General features: G+C 42.2%; 1 protein-coding gene across 4 annotated transcripts in view; it reads left to right on the top strand.

Moving 5' to 3' along the window:
* The window catches only part of SORBS2 (sorbin and SH3 domain containing 2), a 333,099-nt gene that overhangs the window by 160,088 nt on the left and 159,483 nt on the right, over window positions 1-13,528 (top strand). For 3 of the 4 annotated variants that reach the window (XM_073578712.1, XM_073578685.1, XM_073578692.1), the window contains exons 3-4: window positions 10,194-10,243; window positions 13,067-13,159. In XM_073578712.1, the coding sequence (XP_073434813.1) occupies window positions 10,234-10,243; window positions 13,067-13,159 (103 nt within the window). In that variant the 5' untranslated portion in view covers window positions 10,194-10,233. The remainder of the gene's footprint in view (window positions 1-10,193; window positions 10,244-13,066; window positions 13,160-13,528) is intronic. The other variant, XM_073578702.1, reaches the window with a different exon arrangement.

Raw genomic sequence — 13,528 nt, 5'->3', positions numbered from 1 at the left:
TACGCACATATGGTTACCACTCCAGTGGTCCCAGGGAATTGTGGAAACTCCGCTCTGCATATAGGTGCAAGTCACAAAGCTGCACAGGAATCTATCAGGCATTTATGGCATATTCTCCAGATATGCCATAAACCTTAGTTATGAGGCATTCCCTTTAAAAGTAAAAAAAATTATCTCTTTTCCTATACAGAAATAAGTTCTATAATTCTGGCTGCATGCATTCACCACAAGGAGAAACTTGCTCAGGATGGGTTTATTCAATTCAATACGAGCTTGATGTGTTCTCCTTATGTCGCTCCATGCGATGGGCAGACAGATCACCAGTGTTCATGACATGTCAGCTGTTCTGTGAGAAACAATGAGAGAAGAATCGATAATCTAAGTATATACCATATTTTTCAAACTATAAGACGCACTGGTCCATAATACACACCCCCAAATTTAGTAGAGGCAAATAGTGATATCATTTTTTTTAAATGTGAAAATGGGGGTCTGTCTTATGGTCCAAATTTAGCTTACCGGGAGGGGGGAGGTGACGGTGGAGCGGAGTTCCAGGAGGCAGGGTCACCCCTGCAAGGAAGCCGGTGGCGGCTGGAGTGGAGAAATGCTGCAGGCCCTGGACTGGGAGCAAGGAGTGTCCCATCAATGCGAGGCAGGAGCCATTTATCTCCAGGCAGTGGGTTTCAGGAAAATGTTGGCGGTGCAAGGCAGGAGTCGAGTCCCCACTCTTGCATTTTGATCTCCCAGAGGTGGGGATCAGGAAATGACTGCCGGAGGCAGCACATGTGCAGATTGCGATCTCGGCCTGACAAAGGGTATCAATAATTGATTGACGTTCTATTGCACTCCTATTTGTTATATCCATCTAGTCTAACATTTTTTTCTGAGTCCCTTGCACTATATTGCACTTTACATGGACCTTTAAGGACAGACTGATAAATACCGTATATCCTAGAGTAGAAGCCGAGGCACCTAATTTTACCACAAAAAATGGGAAAACTTATTGACTCGAGTATAAGCCTGTTATGCATGGCCCCCTCATCCCCATCCTGGTGTGCATGGCCCCTTCATCCCTATCCTGGTGTGCTTGGGTCCTCATCCCTATCCTGGTATGCACAGCCTCCTCATCCCGATCCTTGTATGCATGGCCCCCTCATCCTTATCCTGGTATGCATGGCTCTTCTTCCTCATCCTTGTATTTATGGCTTTTCATTCCTATCCTGGTATGCATAGCCCTATCAGAAAAACACAAACAAAATAAGCCATCCTACTTGCCATCCCTGCGCTCCCTTGCGGCGTCGTCTTCCGATGCCAGCAGCTGCGGCGACGGGGCGATCACATGTGCCCAGTGCTAAAGAGAAAGGAAGTAAGAAACGTATAAAGTGTTGTTCCCTATCCCACTTGTCAACCACCTGGTGAACTTGAACTGACCACTGACCAGTAAACTTTTGCTTGTTGCAATGAACTTGGTATCCCCTGAAATGTGTGTGGCTGCTCCTGAGGATGAAGGCCTGGAGGCAGTGGAGGCCTGCGGACTACAAGTGAGTGTGATACCCCCCCACACCTGATGGCACACTGGGACAGGGACACTCATTTTGTAAAGTTCCAGTGGGTAACTGGACAGCAGAGTGGTCATGAATACCGCTCTTGGCCACCTTACACCTTCCTGCCATGACATCTAAGCACAATGACTGACTGCAGTGATCAAGTGCTATATACATAATGTCACCTCTGTGGCGATGTCAACATAGACCGCCAGGGGGCAGAGGAGAGACAGCATGGGAGCGGCAGAGCCTACTTAAATATGATTTTGTAGTTTAAGGGCTCGTGCAGACTATCATATTTTCGGTCTGGTCTGAGTGTGATGCAACAAAACATTGGATTGTTCTCAGACCAATGTTATACTACAACCCCTGGCAAGAATTATGGAATCACCGGCCTTGGATGATGTTCATTCAGTTGTTTAATTTTGTAGAAAAAAAGCAGATGACAGACATGGCACAAAACTAAAGTCAATTCAAATGGCAACTTTCTGGCTTTAAGAAACACTAAAAGAAATCAAGAACAAACAATGTGGTAGTCAGTAATGGTTACTTTTTTAAACCAAGCATAGGGAAAAAATTATGGAATCACCCTGTAAATTTTCATTCCCAAAACTAACACCTGCATCAAATTAGATCTGCTCGGTAGTCTGCATCTAAAAAGGAGTGAGCACAATTTGGAGAGCTGTTGCACCAAGTGGACTGACATGAATCATGGCTTGAACACGAGAGATGTCAATTGAAACAAAGGAGAGGATTATCAAACTCTTAATAGAGGGTAAATATCACGCAATGTTGCAAAAGATGTTGGTTGTTCACAGTCAGCTGTGTCTAAAATCTAGGCCAAATACAAACAACATGGGAAGGTTGTTAAAGGCAAACATACTGGTAGACCAAGGAAGACATCAAACCGTCAACACTGGAAGCTTAAAGCAATATGTCTCCAAAACAGAAAATGCACAACAAAGCAAATGAGGAACAAATGGGAGGATGGTGCAACAAAATACTAGTGATGTGTCAGAGTGTTTTTTTTTTTTTTGTTTTTTTTTTGTTGGTTTGCTTTTCATGATTCCATAATTTTTTTCCTCAGAACTGAGTGATTCCATAATTTTTTTCCTATGCTTGGTTTAAAAAAGTAACCATTACTGACTACCACATTTTTTGTTCTTGATTTCTTTAAGGCTGAGTTCACACGTGGCGTTTTTTTTGCGTTTCCGCGGCGGTTTTAACCGCGCGATTTTACAGCGAAAAATAAGCATCCCATGCATTCCTATGGGATTCCGCAATGCTGTGCTAATGCTGCGGTTTTTACCGCGGCGGAATTGCTTTGCAGTAAAAAACGCAGCATGCTCATTAATTTTGCGGAATCGCGGCGATCCTGCACCCATAGGAATGCATTGTTCTGCTTACTTACCGCATGTGGCTGTGCCCACCATGCGAAAAGTAAGCAGCACATTTGCGGATGGTACCCACGGTCCAGGGGAGAGGAGACTGTCCTCCGAGCTTTGCGTACCATATCCCTGTAAAAAATAGAATTTAAAATAAAAAATATTGTTAGTCTCACCTTCCGACGTCCCGCGCAGCCTTCCCACCTCTCTCCACACTCCCGGTCCCAGTAAGCCTTTGCGAGCAATGACGTCCGTTCTCGCGGGATCGCGAAGTCTCGCGGTCATTCGCGCGACGTCATCGTGAATGACCGAGACGTCGCGATCCCGCGAGAACGGTCGTCATCGCAGTAATTGTCGCAAAGGATTACTGGGAGCGTGGAGAGAGGCGGGAAGGCTGCGCGGGACGCCGGAAGGTGAGAATAACAATATATTTTTTTTATTATTATTATTTACATTCTATCTTTTACTATTGAGGCCGCATAGGCGGCCTCAATAGTAAAAAGTTGGTCACACTTGTCAAACACTATGTTTGACGAGTGTGACCAACCTGTCAATCAGTTCTCCAAGCGATGCTACAGATCGCTTGGAAAACGCTAGCAATTCTGCAAGCTAATTACGCTTGCAAAATGCTAGTTTTTCCGTGGGAAAATCGCGGGAATTTAATATGCGATTTTACAGGCGGAATGGAATTCTGGAATTCTCACGGTAATTTCCGCGAGAGTTCCGGTACGTGTGAACTCAGCCTTACTGTTTCTTAAAGCCAGAAAGTTTCCATTTGAAATGACTTTAGTTTTGTGCCATGTCTGTGATCTGCTTTTTTTTCTACAAAATTAAACAACTGAATGAACATCCTCCAAGGCCGGTGATTCCATAATTTTTTGCCAGGGGTTGAATGTAGTCGTGCACATGTCCAATTCTTCTTCTTTTTTTTTTTTTTTTCTCGTGCAGAGTCAGTCCAAGGAAATAATCGCAGCATTCATGATTTGCATTCGATAATGGGATCACACTTGGCGATGGAAAACATTGGATCACACTCAGATGACCTCTGAATGCAATCTGATTTTCATGGACTGCCAGAATGGAGAACACAGAGAAATTATTTCTATCTTCTCCACATCCGAGAAAATTGGATCACACTGATCACATTCTGCTTAAACTCTGATCAGTGTGTGATTAGCACAATCGTCCCGATTTTCTCGGATGAGAGAGAATATGGTCGTGTGACCTTAGTCTAAAGGTGATCAAGTGATTAACTTTTAAAAGCCCATATGTTCAGATCAATGTGCTGAACTATAGCCATATTACATATTGTGGTTATATCATCGCAGAATGTATGAAAAATGCCATGGCTGAAGACAGATGCCATTTTATCTGTAGCAGTAGTTGAGAATCCAGTTTGATTGTAAGAAGGTATGATGAGCACTGTAATGAAAACATGGCCAATCTGGGGCATCGTACTCTGTAAGATGGATGTCCAATATTATAAGTCTTGTATTGCTTTTCACATCTTTTAGCACCATGATGCATAGACTGCTGCTCCCAGTTGCTTTAGGTGTGGCTGTCCTGCTGGCACATGTTAGGGATCATCATGACCGACTGGGATGAATTGGATCAGTGTTGAGTTCCACAATCTTCTTTTTTTTTTTTTTTTTTTTCCTTCACGGATGCCACTGCTGGTTAAGTTACATTGTCTCAGAGAATAGCCCCAGCACTGTCTCCATTAGCAGCCTGCAAGCACTCCAAGAATGCGGAATCCTCCGTAATAATTTGTAGCTCTTTTACTTGGCCGAGGTTGGAATCAAAGAAACTTTATCAAAACAGAGCAGAAATGATTGGACTCGCTCTAGTTTTAGACGGCTTAAAATATGTGACCTGCGTGTAAATGAGTTTCCAATTGAATACCAGACATTTTACTTGTACCATTAGGAAGTCTGTGTGCCAGAGTTCTCCATATGTGTAATCTTATATTTTATGGGTCTGAAAGGAAGACTTAAAATGTGAGCTGGGGTCTGTGGTTAATGTCGGCGAATATAGGCGTTATCTGTCAGCAAGCCGTTTGTCAAATGTCTTAAACAAGACACCGTAACAAAGTGTAAATGTCATTCGCCTTATAGGGTTTTCTGTTTTCAGAAAATCTCCGCTCCTCTGATGGCAAACTGTGCTTCTCCTTACCCACCCTCCCCAGGTCCAGCGCTGAGCTGAGTCTCAGCCACTGCCTCAGTGTCTATTATTGCCTGCAGTGCTGACATAACTTTGATGGCCTGCAGCCTATCAGTGGCATTTTTTTGGTGCAATTTTGTTGTCTATAGGCTTCTATCGGGAGCCTGAAAAAAAAATGCATGTAAAAAATGCATATAAAAACGCAGTTGCATTTCTAAGTGCAAAATCAAAGGTTTTCTGTACTATAAAAAAATGCATCAAAAAGCTTCAAATATGCACCAAAAAAAAGCATCATATAAGGAGGGGGACAATACATACCTTCCCAGTACCATTTGTGAGAGCTGGAAGTGATGGCCCTGCTCTCACGCACTGTTACTCTGCAAGCACAGGCATGCCTCTCTAGTCGTCACCTCCTTGCAGATCTTTGTGGCTTGACCGTCAGTGGCAGTCTCTTTGGACTAGGACGGAAAGGAATGGGCCTCGGCTCTTGATGAGCGATGTCTGGTCTCCTGACCTTGACCAGAATAGGGCTCCGATTCTGGACTTGACCAGCGTAGTCTGAACTCTGGGTTTTCTGGGCCGTAGTCTGCACCCTGTCAGAAGGACACCGGCACCTTAGCGGTGTGGACTTCCCGCTGAGGCTTCTCATGCGATTAGATCGGAGCACAGAGCAGGAGCCGAGTGTCATTAACATATCGCATCTCATGTCATGCGCTAATGTGATTCCATCCTTAAGGTCCCGTTACATTTAGTGATGCACCAGCGATCCCGACAACGATATGACCCGGTCAGGATTGCTGGTGCATCGCTAAATGGTCGCTAGTGACATCTCACCAGCGATGTAGCAGCGGTCGGTACTTACCTGTAAGACGGCAGCTCTGCTGACGACTTCCTCCCGCGTCCATGGAGTCGCTCGTCGGCGCCAGCAGGTAGCCGACGACGAGAAATGGACCAGGACGATCTTGCGCAATCAGCGATATCCAGTGGGGAGCCGGGTCGCATGTGTAGCGAGATCGCTAGCGATATCGCTGTTGCGTCACAAAATCAGTGACGCTTTAGCGATATTGCTAGTGATCTCGCTATGTGTGAAGGGGGCTTTATAGTGTTAAGTGATGGATACAGTCATATGTTAAAGTTTGGGCACCCCTATTAATGTTAAGCTTTTTTCTTTATAATAATTTTGGTTTTTGCAACAGCTATTTCAGTTTCATATATCTAATAACTGATGGACTCAGTTATATTTCTGGATTCAAATGAGGTTTATTGTACTAACAGAAAATGTGCAATCTGCATTTAAACAAAATTTGACCGGTGCAAAAGTATGGGCACCCTTATCATTTTCTTGATTTGAACACTCCTAACTACTTTTTACTGACTTCCTGAAGCACTAAATTGGTTTTGTAACCTCATTGAGCTTTGAACTTCATAGCCAGGTGCACCAAATCATGAGAAAAGGTATTTAAGGTGGCCACTTGCAAGTAGTTCTCCTATTTGATTCTCCTATGAAGGCATCATGGGCTCCTCAAAACAACTCTCAAATGATCTGAAAACAAAGATTATTCAACATAGCTTTTCAGGGGAAAGATACAAAAAGTTGTCTCAGAGATTGAACCTGTCAGTTTCCACTGTGAGGAACATAGTAAGGAAATGGAAGAACACAGGTACAGTTCTTGTTAAGCCCAGAAGTGGCAGGCCAAGAAAAATATCAGAAAGGCAGAGAAGAAGAATGGTGAGAACAGTCAAGGACAATCCACAGACCACCTCCAAAGACCTGCAGCATCATCTTGCTGCAGATGGTGTCACTGTGCATCGGTCAACAATACAGCGCACTTTGCACAAGGAGAAGCTGTATGGGAGAGTGATGCGAAAGAAGCCGTTTCTGCAAGCACGCCACAAACAGAGTCGCCTGAGGTATGCAAATGCACATTTGGACAAGCCAGTTACATTTTGGAAGAAGGTCCTGTGGACTGATGAAACAAAGATTGAGTTGTTTGGTCAAACAAAAAGGCGTTATGCATGGAGGCTAAAAAACACAGCATTCCAAGAAAAACACTTGCTACCCACAGTAAAATTTGGTGGAGGTTCCATCATGCTTTGGGTCTGTGTGGCCAATGCCGGCACCGGGAATCTTGTTAAAGTTGAGGGTCGCATGGATTCAACTCAGTATCCGTAGATTCTTGACAATAATGTGCAAGAATCAGTGACGAAGTTGAAGTTACACAGGGGATGGATATTTCAGCAAGACAATGATCCAAAACACCGCTCCAAATCTACTAAGGCATTCATGCAGAGGAACAATTACAATGTTCTGGAATGGCCATCCCAGTCCCCAGACCTGAGTATCAATGAACATCTGTGGGATGATTTGAAGCGGGCTGTCCATGCTCGGCGACCATCAAACTTAACTGAACTAGAATTGTTTTGTAAACAGGAATGGTCACAAATACCTTCATCCAGGATCCAGGAACTCATTAATAGCTACAGGAAGCAACTAGAGGCTGTTATTTTTTCAAAAGGAGGATCTACGAAATATTAATGTCACTTTTATGTTGAGGTGCCCATACTTTTGCACAGGTCAAATTTTGTTAAAATACAGATTGCACATTTTCTGTTAGTACAATAAACCTCATTTGAATCTAGAAATATAACTGAGTCCATCAGTTATTAGATATATGAAACTGAAATAGCTGTTGCAAAAACCAAAATTGTTATAAAGAAAAAAGGTTAACATTAATAGGGGTGCCCAAACTTTAACATATGACTGTATAACACTCATTGGAGGTCAATGGATTAGTCAATAGGTTAGTGGGAATTATTCTATGTTAGCTACTTGCATTTCACATTTCTGTCAGTGTCTAGGAGTTCTTTCAGCCTCTACACTTTTCTTTTACTGTGAAATGCTGCAGATTTCTTTTTTTACTCTGGTTAAATCTGGTGACCGGCAGCTGATAGTGGGAAATGTGTTTATGCTGTGATGTTTTACAGGTAAAGAAGTTTGGCACAAAACTATGCCAAGGCCATAAAGTGGCAGAGAGACGGCTGAGCACAACATGCCCTTAGATCTGTAGTGATCAGGGTCAGTTCATTACAAAGCAAGACGTAAAGTAACGGCGCGCAGCACGGCCATTACTGGAGGAGAGGATTTGTTCCCTTCTCATGCTCAACTCCTATCTCTGTATTGTTGTGACGTAAACTGTAACATGACTTGGGTAAACTAATAGATCACAGACTGGATATGAGTCAACAGTGTGATGCAGCAGCAAAAAAGGCAAATGCAATTCTAGGATGTATGAACAGAAGCATACAGTCTAGATCACGTGAAGTCATTATTTCCCTCTACTCCTCTTTGGTCAGACCTCATCTGGAATATTGTGTCCAGTTTTGGGCACCACATTTTAAAAAAGACATCAACAAACTGGAGCAAGTTCAGAAAAGAGCGACCAGAATGGTGACCGGTCTGCAAACCCTGTCTTATGAGGAAAGGTTGCAGGATTTGGGAATGTTTAGTTTGCAAAAGAGAAGACTGAGAGGAGACTTAATAGTGGTCTACCAATATCTAAAGGGCTGTCACATTGTAGAAGGATCATCTTTATTCTCATTTGCACAAGCAAAGACTAGAAGCAATGGGAGGAGACACAGATTAGATATTAGAAAAAACTTTTTGACAGTTAGTGATCAATGAGTGGAACAGGCTGCGACGAGAAGTGGTGAGTTCTCCTTCAATGGAAGTCTTCAAACAGAGGCTGGACAGACATCTGACTGGGATGATTTAGTGAATCCTGCTTTGAGCAGGGGGTTGGACCAGATGGCCCAGGAGGTCCCTTCCAACTCTACGATTCTATGATTCTATGATTTCTATTTGTATAAATGGCTTAAGAAAAATTTTCTTTCAAATGAACACTATAATTGTGTATTCATTTTTGTTAATAATTTTTATTTTGCTTTTTTACTCTAGAAAAAAAATATATAGTTTTTAATTATCAGACAATATTCCACCTCCCCCTGTGAATGTCCGCTCTTCAACACGGCTCTTTTTTTCATCTGCTTTCTGCTCTAATATATGTTTTGTTGATCTGAGCTCCATTTGTTTTGTTAGTTTTTCAAAATTTTGTATATAGATCTAGATAAACATGTGCCTGCTTACAGTCACCACTAAGGGATGCTCAGGAGCTTACGGAATGCTGAGTATTCCTGAAATGCAACAATAATGTACTATGCAGCAAGCTCTGAAGCTCCCCCTAGTGGTGACCTAAGACAACCAAATTTAATGGGGTTGCACCAAGTGTGGACGTTAGAGTTGAGCGACTTTGGTCGGATCGGGTTTCATGAAACCCGAATGAAACAAAATTTGATTCGGATGAAACTGGTCCGACTAGGGCAAAAAAAATTCGGAGTTTCGTCGAAACCTGACCCCAATGTAAGTCAATGGGGAATAAAAGTCGGCATTGAGCGGATGACATTCATCCACTCTCAATGCCGACTTTTATTCTCCATTGACTTGCATTGGGGTCGGGTTTCAGACGAAACTCCGACTTTTTTTGCCCTAGTCAGACTAGTTTCATCCGAATCAAATTTTGTTTCATTCGGGTTTCATGAAACCCGATCCGACCAAAGTCGCTCAACTCTAGTGGACGTTATTCCATATCCATCCCAAACAACTGTTGGGACCCTATACATTCTGAGAACCGGATCTCTGAAGAGTCGTGTATGAATGGGAGTGGTGGTTGATCTTGCAGTTTTCCGTTCCATTAATTTTCAATGGGAGCACCAATGTCCAGTTAGATGCTGAGCATGGCTTTCTCCAACGGCCTGAAGAATAAAATGAGTGAATGTAACGTCCAGACTTGGTAGAAACCCTTTAACCGTGTGCAGGGGAGCTCTGTGACACCCCGATACCCCTATGAAGTATAAGGGATAGCAGCACAGTATATAAATAGTAAATAAATGAAATCTCACAATGTTGGTGCCTGTCGCTGCCACTAGAGGGCGCTTTTGAGAATACTGCAGTGTGGCTGCATGGGGCGGTTGTTAATGGCTGTCATCACTACATATATCGAATATTCATGAATGCAAGTTATTTAAACTGTTTTCCTTTGATCCGTAGGCAAACTGAAGTCAGTTTCTTTTAACCACGAGGGATAAAGATGAATACAGGTATGAATTCAGTAATATAGATCTCCTCTAGGCTTATTTTCATGTATATTACATATTGCTATGCAGCAATGTCTCCTCTTAAAGTATTAAACCTTGTGTGCGTGTATATAGTGTGTATGTATATATGTGTGTATGTGTATATATATATATATATATATATATATATATATATATATATATATATATATATATATATATATATATACTTTACCTCGAAAATTGCTGAATAACTTTTTCACCTCTCGCACCCCTGAAAGAAAGCCTTTAAAAAATAACAGTTTTTCAACAATTCATTTGTAACACAGGATGATATCATTAAAAAAAAAAAAAAAAAGTACTCATCCCACAGGAAGGAAGCCCCCAAATGGCTAGTTCAACTTAAAAGCTAAACTGCATTGGAATACTGTCATGAAAAAAAGCCAAATGACTTCTTCATCAAGCCCCAAAATCCCTGCATCCATCCTGGATTAAAGTGCATGCTCTCTGTGGAAACGCAGGCACTAGAGGATTCCGGAAAAATACTAAAAATAAATAATTGTATTGATCCCATATCAAAGCTTAATCACTGAAACACTGTGGCTTTAAAGGCCACTAGGGACTGAGCTGCACGGGAGACTGGTCAGACACATGGGTCCCCAGTGGTTTCTCCCCTTCAGTTACGGATTGATTTGGCAAAGCGAAGTATTTAGTGAAGTGCTTATCTATTAGGCTATGGGCCCACGTTGCAGTTTTGACGCAGAAAATTCCTGAGCGGAAACGCACACCCTTTGCCGGAAAAACGCATGCGTTTTTGGACGCGCTTTTGTAAGCGTTTGTTAAGCATTTTAGCATGCGTTTTCCTATGCGTTTTTGCAATACAAGTGTATGTATGCAGAAAAAAATTAATGATCATGTTAGGCGTTTTTTTCCGCTAAGCATTTCTGCAGCGGTAAAAAAAGCACCATTAGCACAGCATGTGCGGAATCAAATATGATAACATGGGATGCTTTTCTTAAGCGTTTCCGCGGCAGAATCGCGCGTCTAAAAGCGCTGCGGAAACGCTTAAAAAACGCAACGTGGGCACACAGCCTACAGTCAGTTTACATGGTAGGGACACGTAAAATAGTGGATAACCCCTTTAACTCTTTGTGTAGGGTTTCTTTTTCCTTTTCTGCAACTATAAACAAACTGCAAACTGTGTTTTGTTTTCCCTCCATCTTTAAGTGTACTATATCAGTAAAAGAAGAATAATCCTCAACCAAGTAAGCTGTGATGAAACGTGCATTGAAGTGTCATTTCAGAGCCAGTCGCCTCTGGGATTCAGAATGAAGGACTTGGCATTTAGCCCCAGAAGTGTTAGATTTGTCATTCTTATTACCCGAGAATGAGAAGTGATTATTTTTTTTGCAAAAAAGGATGTCAGGCATGCAAGAATCCTGGAAATCAGCCCAAAATGTGTATATTTACTGAAAACTATAACCATAAACAGACAGACAAACCTTAAAGGGAAATATGTCACTCAACAAAGAGGACTGATTAGCCAGTGTCACTCACAACCATTTACACTGTTGTGCTCCAAAGTTTACATACCCCGGAATAATTTTTGCTTTCTTGGCCTTTTTTCAGAGAATATGAATGATAACACCAAACCTTTTTCTCCACTCATGGTTAATGGTTGGGTGAAGCCATTTATTGTCAAATTACTGTGTTTTCTCTTTTTTTTTAAATCATAATGATAGCCCAAAACATCCAATAAATGGCTTCACCCAATCACTAACCATGAGTGGAGAAATAGTTTTGGTGTTATCATTCATTTTCTCTGGAAAAAGGCCAAGAAAGCAAAAATTCTGCCAGGGTGTAAACTTTTGAGCACAACTGTATAATCACCTTTTATATATTGTCTGCCAGATGTAGGAAATCAGTTTACGACCTATTTTATCCAAATAATTCAATGTAAGTAGGAATCTACAGAGAAGTAAATCTTGCCTAGCGAGAATTGCAATGTGTGGGTTGGGATGTGGTTACCAATATTCTGGCACTAAATGGTATGCGAATGACATGTGAATGCGTCTAATCCCTACTTTTGGGGCATAAGCACAAGTGCTACAATGGGCCTTGTTCACATCACAAAAGAGGACAAAAATTTTCTTTTGGGGGCTCTCAGGCCGGTATTTGTTGGTATAGTAGAAAAAAAAAGTATAGAATAGCATAGTACAATGTGGTGCTCAATAATATAAAATTAAATAAAACTGCTCCAGGCACAATGTCAATGATGTATGGTCAATGGATCCCACTGTAGCACTGTAATTGGAAGTATCACAGGCCTTAAAGGAGTTGTCTGGCCTTTGGGTACAATTGTTCCTGTCACTCTACTTGACTGCAGACTTGTGAACCTCACAATGTCATTTTACACACTTCCGGCCACATTCTAACTAGACGTGTCCGGCAAGGCGTGCACAACTATTCAGCACATGACCGCATGTTTGCAAATCACATTCTTGCTGTCATGTACCCACCAGCATCGCAAAATCCTCACAGTGAGCAGTGCACACACTGTGAGGATTCACAAGTCTGCAGTAATATAGAGTGACTGCAGACTTGTATCCTACGGCCGGACAACCCCTTTACTATAGGGTATATTTCTATAGCTTTACGTGGGGTATGAGCTGAGCAGAGCTGAAGAAGTGCAGCGGTGGTCCTGTGCATGCTTATGTTGTGCTTGTCCTGCCATCTTCTTTTGTTTTTGCACTAAAAGGCCACAAATTCTCAAATCAGTGCTAAACATTGCATGTGCTTGCCGTGTCCATGTTTTGCTTGCATCACTATCACTTTGTGTGCTTCCAGATAGCGGTGGATTTGCTCGCAAACGCGCTGCCATGTCTGTCACACTAACAGCTGTGAAGAGAGTACAAAGTTCTCCCAATCTGTTGGCTTCAGGTATAGCAACTAACCAAACCACAGAGATGACGTCCACTTTTTGTTTCAGCTCTCGCTTATCCTGCCTGCTGTGAAGTGTCTGAGTCCGTGTGTCCCCCGCGTCAGCTCTCCATGGGTGTATACCTGACATCTCTCCCTGTATACAGCTGGCATAATAAAACCAAAGCTTTTATTATGGCGTCTAATGGCTGCTGTCATGTGCCCTGTCCATTTCTTCATGCCTTAGAGATTTTACACTAGTGACGCGGTGGATTAATCGAAAAACTCTTATACCTGGTTTGGAAATTACATAAAAATGTATTAATTATTAAAAACTTTTCCAAATGCCTTTATAGGGCATCACATAGTCAAGTCTACACGTAAAACCCT

The sequence above is a fragment of the Dendrobates tinctorius genome, unplaced genomic scaffold, assembly GCF_039654945.1.
Source record: "Dendrobates tinctorius isolate UK_male_01 unplaced genomic scaffold, ASM3965494v1 ptg000008l, whole genome shotgun sequence".
In the NCBI taxonomy this organism is placed as follows: Eukaryota; Metazoa; Chordata; class Amphibia; order Anura; family Dendrobatidae; genus Dendrobates; species Dendrobates tinctorius.
This window is presented reverse-complemented; position numbering and strand designations above follow the sequence as displayed.